This window comes from Empidonax traillii, unplaced genomic scaffold, assembly GCF_003031625.1.
Source record: "Empidonax traillii isolate 1590-97213 ecotype Southwest subspecies unplaced genomic scaffold, ASM303162v1 scaffold167:size2001844, whole genome shotgun sequence".
In the NCBI taxonomy this organism is placed as follows: Eukaryota; Metazoa; Chordata; class Aves; order Passeriformes; family Tyrannidae; genus Empidonax; species Empidonax traillii.
In genome coordinates, this window is record NW_020955360.1 from 1817911 (window position 1) to 1833809 (window position 15899).

At 33.7% G+C, this 15899-nt stretch overlaps 1 protein-coding gene across 3 annotated transcripts in view; it reads right to left on the reverse strand.

The window, feature by feature from the left end:
- SGCZ (sarcoglycan zeta) overlaps window positions 1–15899 on the reverse strand; it is a 186135-nt gene that overhangs the window by 33552 nt on the left and 136684 nt on the right. For all 3 annotated transcript variants that reach the window (XM_027885559.1, XM_027885562.1, XM_027885561.1), the window contains one exon: window positions 11976–12098. In XM_027885559.1, coding sequence (XP_027741360.1) covers window positions 11976–12098 — 123 coding nt within the window. The remainder of the gene's footprint in view (window positions 1–11975; window positions 12099–15899) is intronic.

Below are 15899 nucleotides of genomic sequence, written 5' to 3' on the forward strand. Positions count from 1 at the left end.
ATTAGTTACATTTTATCTACAGCCAAAATAGAGAAAGTGGCATCTCTAGAGGTTAGTTATCTACTGTTAATGGACTGAGACTAGAGCAACAATACAAACAACTCAAGCACACTGAAGATTTTGCCTTCACCATCTGATTAGCAACTGACGATTTGAATTTTTTCTAGATTGAGAAAATCTTGTTTGAAGATTCCACTTTAGCCATATCAGAAGTCACCTAATTTACCCTTAGCACTGAAACTGCTTCACAGGGCATCTTACATAGGTTTTAGTGGTCAGTTCCCTATGCCACATGGAAATGTGCATTTATTTCTGTTCTCTACTTTGCCATTACTGCAGCATACCGAAAAATTCTTATGTGATAATTACTGCTGCACTAATACAATTTAGTAAATTGTTTTATTTATGCAAAGGAGGCCACAAAGCAGCAGGTCTGTTATCCAGATTTTTTTTAAATAGCTCTGGTAAAGCATTTTTACTGTATTGGAATTTATATGTCATTGATAAATTATAATCAAATATTTAGATAAGTTCATTTGTGCGCCCTGTAGGAGTCCATTATATGCAAGAACATAGTATGTGTTTAAAAAGACTGCAAATACTTCCAAATACCTTAAAATCAAAGCAAAAATGAAAATCTGGAAAGTACCCTCCCATGTATTTCTGGAATGCTAAAACAGAGATATGTGGATATAATGCGTTTTTGTGCCTATTAGATGAAAATGAAACAAAAATGTTACCATCTCTAATTGTTGAAAATCTATTTTTTTTTCCGATATGAGAAAGAAAATGAAGCTATAATATCAGTTCCTCACAAGGTTGTTAAAAAGTTGATATTACTACTAGTGATTATAACCTATTATGACTGTCTTTGTGTTCCTGCTCTTTATTAATGTTCTGGTTCTCTCTCTAGAAGTAAATTACTCAGATGACTACAGCACATTCAGACTTGCCATTAGGTAAGTCTTTACTGCAGCTTTAAATGGAAATTCTGCAGCTCTGAGACAGAGAGTGAATGTGCAACAATAATTTTGTCACATAATATTCTCGTCTTCAAGACTGCATAGCCATGAAGCAAACCTTTTCATTCAGCAACAAAATGGAAGCAGATGTATTTCAAACCAATTAACTGCAGTGACTAAACCATCAATGGCCATGATAGCAAACACGTGCCTATGTGTGATCTGTATCAGTCACAGGAAAGACAGCATTTTCTGCAGGAAGGGACAAGATACTAAAGCATACTGCAAAATGTGAAAGTTGGATGAAATGCACATCTTTTGCCAAAGCCTCAGATGTTTTTTTAGGCAAGAACCACAAGAGAGTTGCCACATACCTTGCAGATGCTGTGGGAAGAGGGATTATGGCAGTAATTTACGGCTAGATCCACCACTCCATTTTCAAGATGGGACTGAGCTGGTCACAGAGTAATTTATCAGTGCCAGTCTCAGTACTCCCTTCTGTGTCACCAAGGAGCAGTATCCAGGACTCAGACTACGACCACAATTCAGATTACCTGGCAAATCTTGCAACAGCCCAGCTCTGCTGTGAGTTTTGCAGCACAACCCTCGTCTAGTCTTTGCTCTTTTACTGTTTGTGAGTCAGGAGAGACTCAAAAATCACACTCTTGTCACTGCTGCAATACAAGTATCATAAATTCACCTTTCACATACCTATCATAAATTCAGACTTCTAAGATTTAAGCATTTTTCCACTGCCTTGCTACATACCAAGGTACATCTGGCTAAAATTAGTGAAACAGGTTTTATTGCTGCATGAAAATTTGGTGTGGTCAGCTGCCAGAGAAACCTGTTATTCACATCCTCTTAAAATACATTATATTCAGGCATTTTCAGAACAGAAAACTGAATCCCGGGCACCAAAACAGTCATGATTAGGGAAAAAAGTGTCATACAATTTGACAGTCACCGTGAATCAGTTATTTTGGTTTATTATTTTTAAGTTAAAACACAGAAAGAATATATATCTTTCGTCCAACTAGCAACAAAAGCCCTTACTAGTTTCAGAAACAGGTTAAGAGACAAAAAAGAAAATCTTTCTTATTTTGCCTTTTCTTCAGATCAACTCTAAGAGGTATTTCTCTATATTATCGCGCTAATAAACTGTCATGATGTTTACCACTCCAGCCTTTCAGCTTTCACTGAAAAGCATGTGACTGGGAAAGACCTCTATTCTTTTATTGTTAAACCTTCCAAAGGAATATATTTCTTTTAGATTTAGTCTTTCTTGTCCTTTAGTCTCCTTCTGCCCTCTAGGCATCTTATCACTGTAAGTAACATGTTCTGTTTTTTGCAGCAGGATATTCCCTCTGCTCCTTCCCTTGTTTTGTATTAAAAGTTCCTTTCAATATCTATAATAATTTTTTACGGTAATGTTTTGCCAACATGAAATTGTTTTGAATTGCTATTACACTTTCCTGTCAAGAAGAAAAAAAAAAAGGAGTATTTTCATTAAAACTTCAAATTCAGAGACTCTACTTGGTCTTTTCCTTTCATCCTAAATCTAAATATAAACCAAGGAGGTAACGCCAAGACTGACAGTGAGAAGAAAAAATTGCAACTAAAAATAGCCTGAAAACAGTTCTGATGGCTAAAACATGAAACAAACTTGTTGATAGATACTCTTTCTTCACAGTATGCTTTATCTATTACATTTTCTCTGCTCCACACTGAGAGTGTAAAAACATATTTAAAAAGTAGTCCATCATTTGGAAATGCTGCTAAGATAAAAATAGCAAAAATAATACAGTTGGCTTACTTGGTATGAATCTAAATATTTTTTTAAAAGCTATCTCCCTTTGATGTTTAATGAGGAAAGACTTTCAGGTGCAACTATCAATCCCACCCCATGCTTTTGACTGTAAATTGGGACAGAAATTTTTCAAGTGAACCTAGCATTGGGCTACTGCTAGTATTTTGCTTTGCTGAACTTGGAACTATCTTGCATCTTAGCACGATATTCAAGTACTTTTAAAAATTTCCTCTGACCAGCATAACACACTTGCTTTGCAGTGATGTATAAAAAGGACACAAAAACACACTCTTAACACTGTAAGTGGTGTAACCTATAGTATTCGCTGTCCTTTCTTTCACACTTTGGTGTCAGATTGGTTGAGAATGATGATGACTTAAGGGAAAAGTCTCTACTTGAACTAAATGACATTTCGGCATTTGTAAAGTGGTAAGGCTGCCTGGAGGAACTTGAAGTCATTTGCGTGTGCATGACTGTGCATGTGTGTGTGTGTATTTGTGTGCTTAGATCTATTCTCTAGCAGTGCTTCTCTAGACAGCTCACAAAAAATGTTTCAGACATTTTACAAACCTGTTATCTAATAGTTGCAAAGAAAACTAAGATATGTGCTGGGGAACAGTTAGCACAAAACTGAATTCTAATGCTTCCTAATTAGGAATGTAATTAGCATTTTCAAGATCATTCTTGCTAGATTGTGTCTGGTTAGATTTCAACTAAAAGGAAAACTTGTTTGCAATTACATACAGTATACTACTGAGACTTAACTCAAGATTCTTGTCTGATGATCAGATCTCAAAAAAAGGAAGCTTCCCCCTGGAGAAGAAGAATTTTAAATAGAAGTGGTAATACATAATGAAGTTCCACTGCATCCAAAAGACTTGTCCTTATCTTAATGACATGTCTTGCAAGAAACATAATTATTCATGACTTAAAGGAATAAAGTTGTTAACTAGTCACTGGTCAGCTTATGACTGGTCAACTGCCATGTGGAAAAGGTGAGAACTGAAGGACTTTTCTGGAACAAACCAGAGCAAAAGTATTAAGCGAATGTGAAGGAGTGCAGAGAGTAGAGCTGGTACATGGCTTGCCTGTCTCTGAAAGCACATGCTGAAAGCCAGCAAAGAAAGCCAAAAGAAAGCAGGTGCTGGTTCTCTTGCTGTACAAACACTACTTGCTGGACCTTGGTTGAGGATGCATGCCCTTACTGCTGTAGCAGAGGGGTGTTCCACCTCTCTCATAATGTCCCATCATGCTATGACTTGCTCAGGATTTACAGACAGACCACAGTGCACAATGAAAAGGAAAAATGTCAAGAAAAAAAATTTGCTTTTATTTTTCTTTTACTTTGTAAAAAAAGAAAAAAGGAATCCTACCTTAACTTGAATGGGAACGCTTTTACACAAAGTCAAAATGAGAGTTTTGTAATTGATATATTTCATGAGTGGCTAGTTCAGAGATCAGAATGGAGACCTAGCTGCAAATGCATATACTGATCTCTGTTGTCTTGGTCATGCTACCCACATTTTTTTTCGTTCTAACCAATGTATTATAGCTAAAAAAACCCTTTAAAGAATATAAATAAAACTAAAATGAAGATAAAACTACAATGAGAAAGACTGTATCTAACACTTCAGTAAGAACTAAGGTTAGAAAGAACAAATTTTATTGAATTTAAAGTAGTTTTCTTGTGACTAGACATAAAAAGAAAATATCTGATCTCCTCTAAGGCTTATTCCTTGCTGTGATCATTAAGTTCAAAACCAAATCAGGACCAAATCAGTTCATCTTCAAGAGATGATATAATTAGCTCTGAAGAAGGAAATGAAGGAAATTCTACATTCTCTACAGCCAAACTATTTCAAAGTGTCACTATTCTTTCTTTTAAAAGCTTTGGAATTTTTTTTCTGTTAGTTCCAATATTCCAAAATAAGTCCTGTGCATTAGATGATTATTTTTCTTTATAAAAAGCTAATCTGTTTAATCTTTTTGGTTTGGCGGTCAACATTACCACATAGATTCTTTGCCCTTTCATCAACACCTATGAAGTATAAATCCATTTGCCTTTTGAATCTCAGAGCAGTTATACAGTTTTCTCTGGATATTGAGGTTTTTGCTTCATTCCCTTATTATGAGATAATTCTTACCACATATAATTTCATGTCTTCTATAGAATATATGTTGATCTTTGCCACTCTTACTTCTGGATTCCTGTTCTGAATTCTTAAACATTTTTATCTGCATTTCTTAATCTTCATAACACATACACACTTCTGTACTTTCTGAATCTTGAGCAAAGCTATATTGTTATACACTTTTAATTCAAATACAAAGGTCTATATACATTGATGATATTTTTCCACAGCCAAAATAATGGCTTATTATATTTGTGTCTTGGTGTGCTGAATTTAATGCTGTCAGACACTGTGAAATGTAAACTCATCATTAGCCACAGTGAGGATAGGAATTTAAATTCACAATGTAGGCTGAAAGCTGCAGGCCATATTTTCATGGGTGAAATAATTTTTTTCTGGAGTCGTTTCCTGTATGTGAAATTATTCCTAGTTTATAGGAGTCGGCTATGAATAAGCTTTGAAATGTATTGCAGAGAAGACATTAATTGAATCCGTGTTTTTCAAGCTTTGCCTGCATACCTGCTCTATAAATAGATATAGGGAAAACAGTGAAGTCCAAGATGTTACTGGTGGGGATCTGCAAAATTTTCCTCTGAATAAGGCTTTGTTTCAAACTGTGACTGCCATGCACTCAAACAGTACCTTCATGAGAGGATTTGAGCTCTTTTCTACCTAAATTTAGAGTCAAGATCTCCTGTTCATTCATAAGTAAATTTGGAAAGTGTGATGTATGTCATGACATATGCATACATAATCTCACTATGCAGTTTATGACTACTAAATCCATTAGCACATACTTAAAGTTGGAGTAAAAATTTGCCTTAAGGTAGGATAAAAACAAAAAAGCTACTTTGTACGGGTTTTGGATAGAATTCAGAGAAAATAAAGTGCAGTTCTGGTATGTATTACATGTATTACATGGCTCACAGTAAGAGGTATATCAGTATATTCTTTGCAAAACGTCAGATGCCTGCAATATTTCCTGAACATGTAATAGTATTTCTCCTATTCTGAAAACTTTACAAATTGAAATCCAAATTATGTCATCTTTTATCATTTAATGAGAATATTGATCCAGGACAAAGTAAGATTTTCTTGGTCTGTAGTGTCATCATTATAGGGAGAGTATTTGGAATCAAAACACTCTTTTCATTGAACCAAAATCCTGTAGTATTCTGCAGCCTGACCCTGATCTTCAACAACAAAATTTCGTTTCAAGTCATAAATAAACCACAAGTAAATTCTTTAAGGAAAAAAAAAAAAAGGAAAATAGTAACGCTGGAGCTACTTTTATGATTCACCTTTCCCTCCTGTGAGTGGTTATATCTTAAAAATAGAGAAGGGTCTGACTGTTGCAATTTAAATGTACATTTTCAAAACTACAAAGCCTGAGGGTTTAAGAGTTAGAATATTACTACAAAATCTGAACCCAGTTAATATCCAATACCTGCTTCTAAACCTTCTGAAGGTTTAGTGTCAATTTTCTAATCAAGCTGAACTGTTTTGATTTAAGGGTTATCTCAGCTTATCAATAATGGGGCAGTTTTCTACTGAGCTTTGACCCTTCCATAGGTCCTGTGGATTTGCCTGGAATCATCTAATTTGAACACTTCAAAACTAGAACTATTCTAAGTTACATCTCTGGACTTTGCATAGTTCCTCAACAGGGAATGTGGAATATGACTGATCACATCATGCAGACATTAGCAGATTTTCCTAAAATTATTAATTCTTACATTGGCCACAAGTATCCAATAGCTTAATCCTGATGTCAAAAGTTTAGCCTGTAAATCAGATTCACTCCAATAAGTTTGAACTGGGCTCTGTATTGATACTGCTCTTTACCAGAACAGGATAAATAATCTCCACTAACTTTGGATAACTGCTAGCTGTGTTCTGCAAAGGAACAGCTCAGACAAACACAGAATCAGCTCCAAAAAAAAAAACAAAACAAAAAAACCAAACAAACCTACTTAATAAAATTAAATAGATTACAGCCCAGAAGGGGAGGAAAGGATTGAAATCTGTTTCCTCTTCTGTCATGATGCTATCATGAAAAAAGGAGGAAAAAAAAGAAGTTGATTATTTAAGGAGAGGTATTCATAAAACATGGATTATAGAAAGGTTGACTCTCTAGGTAGAGGATGATTTTCCTCTACCTACACATCAAAAGAGTATAATTTTGCTGGGTTTGGTTTTTTTTTTTTTTCCTTTTCTTTTCCTTTCTTCTGTCTGACTATATGCTGTCTCCTTATATGTCTCTGTCTACAGAACAGCATAAATGAGTATTTTTTAGTGAAATGGTTGTAAGAAATTGAGCATGTTCTTCTGGGCTGACACAGCTGTTTGCATATCTGTCTGCCTTTAGGTTTATTCCTTTTTCAAAAAAAAAAAAAATTATGTTACCAAGGCTTATTTCCCTTTACATACATTCCTGAGACCAACTCTTCTGTTCCTTGGCATGTTTTTGTTCAAGTGCCAAAAATCAAAATCTTTCTTTTGTGAATTAGTTGTTATTATGCTCAGGTCAATTTAGTCTTCCAGCAATCTCCACCATCACCTGCAGGCTGGTGTAAGTACCCACAGCCTGGAGTCAGAGCTGGCTGGGTGAATTCTACTCTTAACTAGAAAACATAAATCTATTTATGCAATGTCCTGGATAAGAAATTTATTTATTTAGTCTCACCACTTGTAGGCTGCCTATAAATTTTTCAGTTCATAGACAGCTTGGAGCCCACATACATATGACTGTAATGAGCTCTGTAGTTGTACCTCCAGAGTAATGCCCTCACAGGTTGTTCTGTTGCCAACTGATTAGATTACCACAATAATATTATCTTCCAATCAGAGCTCTCATACAGACAAGTCTGGACATTGAGTGCTTTCCTGAGATCTAGATAAGCTCATCAGAAACCTTATTCATCCAGTACATTTTGCAGTACATATTAATGTAGACATCACTGAGAAAACACAGCAGTCCTATTTATGTGATGCATTTTTTTTACTGAGTGATGACGACAAAAGAATTCCGATTCATGCAATGTCCAGGATACTGAGAATCTGGCCTATCTACTTAAAGGATTAACTTTTTAGAACAACATCAAATACAGTAGTTTTACTGTGGTCAGATAATTTGGCTGCATAAGCCAGCTTAAAGTGATTAAGTGTTTCCCTTCATCTTGTGCCACTTCTCTCTCCAAACTCCATCTGTCCTGAATGACAATCCACCAACTGGACATGGCAAATCCAAGGTCTTCTTTCCCATTCATACTGAAATAACTATTCAGTCTCTGAATGCATTAGATATACGCCTACTGTAATAACAACATACATAAAATAATAATTTATTTTTCTACATTTCAGTACTTGTTATAAATATTTTATTTCTACTTTTCCAACCTAATTTGCAATTCACATATATTTCCTCATATTTCTGTCATATTTCCTTTTTACAGCCATAAGCCATATTTCTATTTTATCATTTCCTTTTAACTACTCTGGAAGACCTTTCTATATTTCAATTACCTGCAGACTCACAGTCCTGCATCATAATCTTAAAATCAAAACTGAAGTATTGATGTACTCCTCTGCATGTTAATTTTGATTATTATTAGAATATTATCAGAATATAAGTCTGTAGGTATCTTCTGAAGTTTCCTTGATACATCAAGGCTCTCATCTTTCATCTAGTGAAGGTAATGACTGATCAAAAGCCATACTGAACCCCCTGTAAGCATACACTTTGGTGTAATGAAAAATATACTTGCAGCTCTTCACAGATTTTTTCCTAACACTGTTCTGGTGTCAAATTAGATTTGACTTATACACATCCTGTTATTAATCCGAGAAAGTTTCCATTACAACTGAAGTATGCTGTCCTTTTCTGACTTCCATTTTTCTACTTAGCTATGTTATTTGGTAAGGAAGAGGTTCTTAGGAAGTTGTAATGATCTGCAAGGTTTTTTATACTGTTCTTTTTGTTTCTCCTACTACTGCTGGCAACAATGTGCAAACCTTAGTACCATTGCACTTCCCATAACGAGGTCTATTTTTATGTTTGAAATATGGAAACAAAGTGGTCTTCAACTAATTATATGAGGTCATATAATATAGACATGGAACCCCATGTATCTGAAAAGTTTTGTGTTTTAACAATTATGGAAGTAGTTGAACTCTATAGAACTATTACTAAAATCTTGGTAAAACAATAACTGACAATTTTCTAAGTAGCTTCTTATTTATTTTTAGAGGGAAAATATTATTGCTGACATATTGATTATCATTATAACAAAATTCAGTTCTATCCAGAAAGGACTTTAGGTCCTGTGCCCAGAAATGTAGCATTAAGGGATGAAAGAGAATAAGCCAGCATTTAAGAAAGTAATAGGGAACAAAACAAATTAGTTCTCCATAAAAGGGAGTAATATTTTCCAAACAATTTAGACTGGGTTATTTAGAAAAAGTGACACATCTTATTTGCTATATCTAGAAAACATAATTGAATTTGACTGCAAAGCAGCGATAGTTTCTGATGGAAGACTTATTTAATTTCCAAATCCATTTTTACTTTGACTTTTTTTAAACATGATTAATAAACATGAAAAGCCACATATAAAAGTGCACCTGATTTAGCAGTCATGTAAAACCTGTAGCAAAACAAGTTACAGTATAACTTTTATGCATCTCAGAAAAAGCATCAAAAATGAAATCGTGGTTAAATAAAGAACGCTATAGAAAAATGATGGAGACGTATAGATCAGAGGAACATATAGGAGACAATATAAGAATTAAATTGCTGTCTCTTCTCCTTCAAAAACTATAGACAGAGAAGGAAACTGTGATACTACAGATGCTGTCCATTCACTAGGATAGAGTGAATAAAAGGGATGGAGAAAGGTTTAACCATCTGCAGAAAGGAACCTGTGAGCCCACCAGAAAATCAGCTCCTTGTTCCTGCTTATTTCCCAGTTCTTCAATAGTATGTTCAATTCAAGCCTTTCTCTTTGCTCCCTACAAAGCTCTGTGATACACATTGAACTTGGTATCAGGAAGCATCTCTGTTCAAAGGGGCGATAGTCAGCTGCAATTCTAACAGGTGTGCTAATAAAGCAAAAAGTTAAATCTTTTTTCTTCTTTCCGTGAATAATAAAGTAAAAAAGAGCTAACACAGTTAAACAAAAAAACTAAAGTTACAATGGAAGTAGTAATAAGTATTTTAAATTAAATCAGCCAACTGCCTAATTTAAAGTGACAGACTCTTAATAGGGAAATAGTACTATTGATTCCATATATTTCTTATCTGGTAAATATATTGATATCTGGATATCTGGATTACTACACTCCTTCTACTATACCTTTCTCCCTAAAATAGGCTATCTATATAAAAATTTACAAATAAAAATGTTATAAAAATAATCAGTGAGAAGCTCTCCACTTAATCTAACAAGTTTTTATTAATCAAAAATTTCTTAGACTGTCCTACAATAATTTTTTTAAAAAAATATGTTTATTCTTCTAAAATGAGATAAAGTCATATACAATGCCATAAAAGTTTAAAAATGCCCATGAAATGGCCATACTTTAGAAAATTATTACCAAAACGAATCATTTATTGGACCTCTTCACAGTTAAGTGTTTCCAAAGAGGTGCAATAATCTCTACAGAAGAAAATAAAATCATTTCATTGTAGTACCACACTTAAATAACTACTTGTGAGAGTTTTATTTCCAAATAAGCACAGCTTATACTTGCTTTTTGATATTCAATTTTTGTTTTATTTGTTCTTTAATGATTCCTTTCCTACATTCACCCCAAAGGCACCATGATAATCACAACACACAACTGAGAAAAATAAACTAAAGAAAAAAATTCTGATTGATGTTTGACATTATGATGTCCTGCCTGGTTTCATCAGCCATATCATATCATGTGAAGTAATGCAGTCTGATTGATGCAGCTCATAGGGACTCACAATTTTTCACGTGTTTGCTGGAGAATTTAAAGGTATCACAGAATCTCTGGACAATAATAGTACTCATAGTGCAAAACGTTTGATTAAAAAATAATTACCATGACATCTAAAACTTTTCTCAGTGGCAGGAAATCTAATTCTTAGTGCCATTTGTAAGATGTTTTTTCAACTTTTGATATATACGTTGAAATCTCTTGAGTTAATTTTATATTTAAGATTAAATTTACCAGCATTTAATATTATGACTGAGTTCGAACCTTAGCAGGATTCAGTATGATTCTTATTTTTTACAGTACATCCTAGGGATGGATGAACAGCTGACTGCCCATGGAAAGAAGTGAATGATTTCCTTCTTTCACTTTGCTTGCACACATAACTTTTGCTTTACCAGTTGCTGAACTGTCTTTATCCTAACCTATAAGTATTTTTAATTTCACTCTTACAGTTCTCTCCCCCATCCCCACTAGTGAGGGAGTGAGTGGCTATGCGAGGCTTAGTTGCCAGCTGGGGTGAATCCATAACAGTAATATCAAATTAGTTACTTATATATATATATATATATATATATATATATATATATATATATATATATTTACCTAGCACTGACATCTATTTTTTTTTACTTTCTTACTTTCTTGAACAAATGGTCAAGTTAAAACAAGATTTCTATTTACAATGGTTCAGCTGAGCCTCATGAAGTAAAGCAGAGTACATACTGTTAATTTATCTGGAAGTTTGACTTGATACTCTGCATACAATATAAACAAAGGTCATAGTATATGACAATAGTTTTTATTAAACAAATGGCATAGGTACTACAAAACAATGCTTAATGGTAACATATAAAAACCAAATCACAATGGTAAGTGTGATTTGTACCACAGTTGATCCCACAGAGTTTAAATTCATATCTGCCTTTAGAGGAATTGATTTTTAGATTATGCAGCATCTTTTCCTTGGTCAAGCAATTACTGATGCTGAGAAGAATTTTTCCTCTACAAGGAATTAAAATTTTGTAGAAGATTAGTTGTCTAATGATTACTAAAAATATTAAAAAATATAATATTTACATCCATTTAGACACTTCATCGTTACCATACCTGTTACTTTCAGTCTGTCAGCTCCAATGACAATCTCATCTTCATCTGCAGAAAACAATACTCTTCCACCTTCACTTGCCCTCACTTCAAATCTCTTACACTGAGCCTCCACAGCATCAGCTCCTGAAATCAAGTAAGTAATTGTTTCATCTAAGATATTTTGTAAGAATTAAAGTAAACATCAGCATACCTGGAATATCCAAAACATATCGACTCCATGAGGTTTTGACAAAATACTGGGCTTTCTGTAAGCCTGACATATAATCTGTATACTGTTAAAATAATTTGCAGAGTAACTCTTTCACTATTTCATATCAGGATAGAATTTAAAGTAATTATGAAAAACACTTATTTCAGAGTTTTGTGGAATTCTAGAACACTAGAATTTAGAATGTACTTAAACACTGAGATCTGGCAATGCTAATTTAGACAGAGTTTTCTGGGATTTGTTCAATTTAAATTGCAGTGTCTTGTCAATGGAGTTTATTCCATAAAAACAAACAAATCAACACAGCAGAAAAAAGTATTTTTCATTCAGCTCTGCTCAAACTTAAACAGTGGAATAACAAAAGAAAACAAAAAAATCAAGATAACAAAAAAGATGAACTATCACAATTTATGTAATATTTTATGAAACAATATTCCCAAATATCTCAAAGAGCAAAAACCCTAAAGCAACTCTGAATTAGACAGACATATAGAATTGTTCTAACTCCAACAAAAAATAAAAAAGTTTGCAGATACCAAAGCTCTTTTAAATTTACTATGCTTTTAAATCTATTGGTCTTATCCTTACTCTTCAGTGTTTTGTCTACTAAATTCTTCCTGAAAAGCAATGAACTGCATATGGCACAACCAGATGTAAGGCAAGATACAAGGTTTCTGATTACCTGAAATTTTCTCACTGATCCCTAATTGGATTTGTAATGTACACCTGGAAGCAATCTTTATGGGGAAGGCATTATGGACAAAGAAAACCATGTATGTTATTTCAGTTTAACAATCTGGTTTATAGGTTTGTCAATTCTCCTGCTTCTCAAATATAGAACTTTTCAAGTTAATATGCAAATGCACATCATCAAAATATGTAATAAAATTATAAAAGGTGTAATAGACAATTTTGGAGAAGGAATTGCCATATCAGCCCTTAGTTTGCAGAATCAGCTAAGAATTCAAAACAGCAATTCCTCTTACTTTCATATGACCTTATGTTCGTACTATAAAAAAAATTCTGGCTATCATTAATTTATGAAAGTAAAAAGAAAATGAAAAGGAACTATAAAAATACTTGTGATGTTCCATTTTGTTGATATTAGACAGGTTTATTCTGTGGTAAGTGTGTAAATTGGTATTCCCCTCCCCCCAATTATACTTTTTTAAAAATGTGATACACAGGTTGTTGGCTTTATTTTTTGTATTTTGAGAAAATACAAAATTTTTGTAAAGACAGTCGGGGCAAATTTCAGATAATCTTATGTCAGCCATGGGATAAATGCTACACCTTAGAACCTTCCAGAATGCTTACAAATAAAAAGATATAATGAAATCTAATAGTCCCTCAGGTAAACATATCACAATATATATTCATAAATATCTGTCTTACAGAATTCATCCATTACTCTTAAATATCTTCCAAAGATCAGTGATGATGTCATTGATAGGGGTGCCCCCTAGGCACATTTGAATTATTTGTTTAAAATGCAATCATTTAGCATGTTAACAATAAAGTTTAGCAGGATACTCTATTCCCTTGCACTGTGTCACAGGTAAAGATATCTTTTAAAAAAATATTAAAAACATATTCATATTTACTTTTGAGTGCTTATTTTATGAAATCCAGTGAGAAGAGGCTTTAACAGACCTCTGGTGAGTTCAATGGGCTGTTGTGTATCTGTCCAGCAACAGAAACACAAGAGGAAATTAAAAGGTCAATTTATCATTTTTTTCAATTTTACTCCTTAGTTTGCATATAAGTTAAGCTTATATGTTTTTCTGCAAAATAATTAAATTAAAAAATAAACCATGCTGTTGTTGACTATCCAGTTACTTTATGAAATTGGGACAAACACATAACTCAAGTTACTCTAAGAACTGCAATAAATTACTATATTACTATTTAATTCATTTAAAAGAGGGAGAAATTATAATAAATTATAGACTTTTAAAAGTACTTGTAGAAATTACAGATGCCCTTTTATAGATGACTTCTGAAGGTTATGTGATCCACTGATAATTTCCACATGGCTATGATATAATGCTCAAAATGATATATGATAGTCATGAGCATACACTATTCACAACAGTAAAACCAAGTTGTAATCCTCTTTAAATAGCACTGAACAAAAATACTTATTCCAGAATGCTTCTCATGGGTCAGAATGGGAAGATGAGCAGAGGTTAAAAACTTAAATGTTTTCTTGTTGAATATAAGTGCTTCCAGAAACGTCATGACCTCATGGTTCAAAGGAAGATATTCAAGATACCATCAGAGTTGAAGCTAATATTACTTATGGCAAAATAAGTGCATCTTAATATTTGAAATAAGAATGCATGCTGGTATTTAACCACTTATTTATAACTGGAATGACATTTGTGCCCTCTCTTTGTACCATTGATATTTTACCACTGTGTCCTTTGGAGGGAGAAAAAAAAAAGAGCCTGTTACTCAGTTGTTCATGTTGCCCTAATAAAATCATAGACTTAAAGGTTCAAAATCAAATAGCATAAACATTTACATTTTACATAAGCCTTTTTACAATGCCTAGCTTTTATTATTCGCTATATATTTTCTTACTGCTTCTGTTGAATTTTTTTCAGAATTTCAATAAGTTCTGATATTATGAAAACATTCAACTTTTGATATATTTTTTGAATAGTATTTGCTTTTGGTTTGGAAATACTTGTTCTTAATTTTGAAATATTTAAAAGGCATACAATTAAAATGCATTAATTTAATACAAAATTTATGAAAGCCATACTAAAAATTACCCAAAATATATCACTTTGGGGAAAAATCAGAAGCAATCATTTTTTCTGATTTAGTAGAAAGTTTGATTTCAAAATCTCAAAGCTCTTCTGGAATTGTATGTTTCTTTTTCTGCACAAGTTTAGTTTTCAGTCATTTTCTAAATTTCATTCTGCTCTAAGATAGGCCTTAAAATACACTGTATTGCAATTCACAAGGGCTGCATTTTGAACCATTATTGAAAAGCATAGGTAAGAATTCTGTTGTAGAAGCAAATTTCAAAATGCTCCACTCAACTCATAAGGAAAAAAAAAAGATACAATACAACCAGGGTCTATTATCATGGTCCAGGAGACTGGTTTTTTAACAGTGATGGGCTGTAAAGCAAGGAGTCCACAGTGCACTGCCTGCCTGACAAGAGCAGCAGAATCATGCAGCAACAGGAATATAAATACGAAAAAGCATGGAAGCTGTGGTTGGTTTGACCCTCTCTGGATGCCAAGCGCTCATCAAAACTGCTCTATCATTCCCCTCCTCAACCGGACAGGGAGAGTATGACTCATGAGATCAGGTAAGGACAGCGAGAGATCACTCACCACCTACTGTTAAGGGCAAAAACAGACCCAACTGAGAGAAATTAATAGAATTTATTACCAATCAGAGCAGAATTATAAGAAGTAAACCAAATCTTTAAAACACATTCCCTGCACATCTCCCTCCTTCCTGGGCTTAACTTCATTCCCAGTTCTCTACTTCATCCCCTATAGCAGTGCAAGGAGACAGGGAATTAGGGTTATGTCCAATTCATTACATGTTATTTCTGCTGCTTCTTCCTCCCCAGAGAGAAGAGTCCTAACCCTGCTCCAGCATGGGATCCCTCCTATGGGAGACAATCCTCCACAAACTTCTCCAACCTAAGTCCTTCCCATGGGCTGCACTTCTTCACAAACTGCTCCAGT